The sequence below is a fragment of the Gregarina niphandrodes genome (assembly GCF_000223845.1).
Source record: "Gregarina niphandrodes unplaced genomic scaffold scaffold00184, whole genome shotgun sequence".
NCBI classification, from domain to species: domain Eukaryota; phylum Apicomplexa; class Conoidasida; order Eugregarinorida; family Gregarinidae; genus Gregarina; species Gregarina niphandrodes.
The window spans coordinates 580-1,515 of NW_011645945.1; the positions used below are offsets into that span (position 1 = coordinate 580).

Here is a 936-nt window from a genome sequence, read left to right on the forward strand (position 1 = left end):
CGAGATATATAGTTGCTCTGTGTGTCGTTTAGGTTCTTGTGTGCGGTTCATCTCTTGTGTGCGATAGAACTTGTCGTTGGCCCACATTCGATTTTCTGCGGTTATCTCTCTTCTCGGCTATTTTTAATTTGCCGGTAGGTTGTCTACTTGGTGCATCGGCAGGATTGAATTTGCCGTGAATGTGGTAGTATGTAACTTTAGTGTCCACCGTTTTGAGTAGTCTTAGTATTTTGTTAGCGAAGTAGTATACGTCGCCTTTGTCATCTGGTTCGGGTCTGTTAAGGGCGGTGTTGAGTAGTGAGTTGTCAGTAAAAATCAGTAGAGGTTTACGTAATGTTCGGCAGTAGTCTTTTATTTGCGCGAGGTGCTTCTTAAGTATGGCGTAGCCGCCTTGGGCCTCGTTGGTGTTACTGTAGTTATGTGTAGCTGGTTTTGGTATGGATTTACTCATCAGATTGTTACTCCCTTGTGAGAGGTTCAGTCCGACAGCGACGTTGCTGGTATCTATATACAATCTAAGTGGTTTGTTAGGTTGCGGTTGGTACGTAAGTTTAGGTTTAGTTCTGAAGTTCTGGCAGTAGATCTTAAGTATGTCATGGTCTTTGACTTTTTGTTGCAGTAGCTTAGTGACGATTCTTTGTTGAGCTGTAGTTAGTGCATGCTTGTAGTATTGTAGTATTTGCGCAGCCCGAGTAATGTTGGCGTGTAAGTTGGTATCTATCAGGTGTTGTATGGTCTGCCATTTCTTTGTCGGTATGGTCAGTGTGTGGTTGAGTAGTTCGTATCCGAGTATGTTCGTACAACGTAGTTGGCTTTTCTGCGGGTTGACTTTGAAGCCATAGGTCGTTAGATGTTGTTTGGTGCGGTTGTATCGTTGGTTCAACTCTCGGTAGTTGTCAGCAGCTATGAATATGTCGTCCTGATAGAATCGCAGGT

General features: G+C 43.7%; 1 protein-coding gene across 1 annotated transcript; it reads right to left on the minus strand.

Annotated features, from left to right (window-relative positions):
* Positions 1-28: 28 nt before the first annotated feature.
* Positions 29-736, minus strand: GNI_221650 (hypothetical protein; the record flags this gene model as incomplete). Its single annotated transcript, XM_011135604.1, has 1 exon — positions 29-736. A coding segment is annotated over one exon (708 nt), but the record flags the coding sequence as incomplete, so codon positions are not given.
* Positions 737-936: the final 200 nt, after the last annotated feature.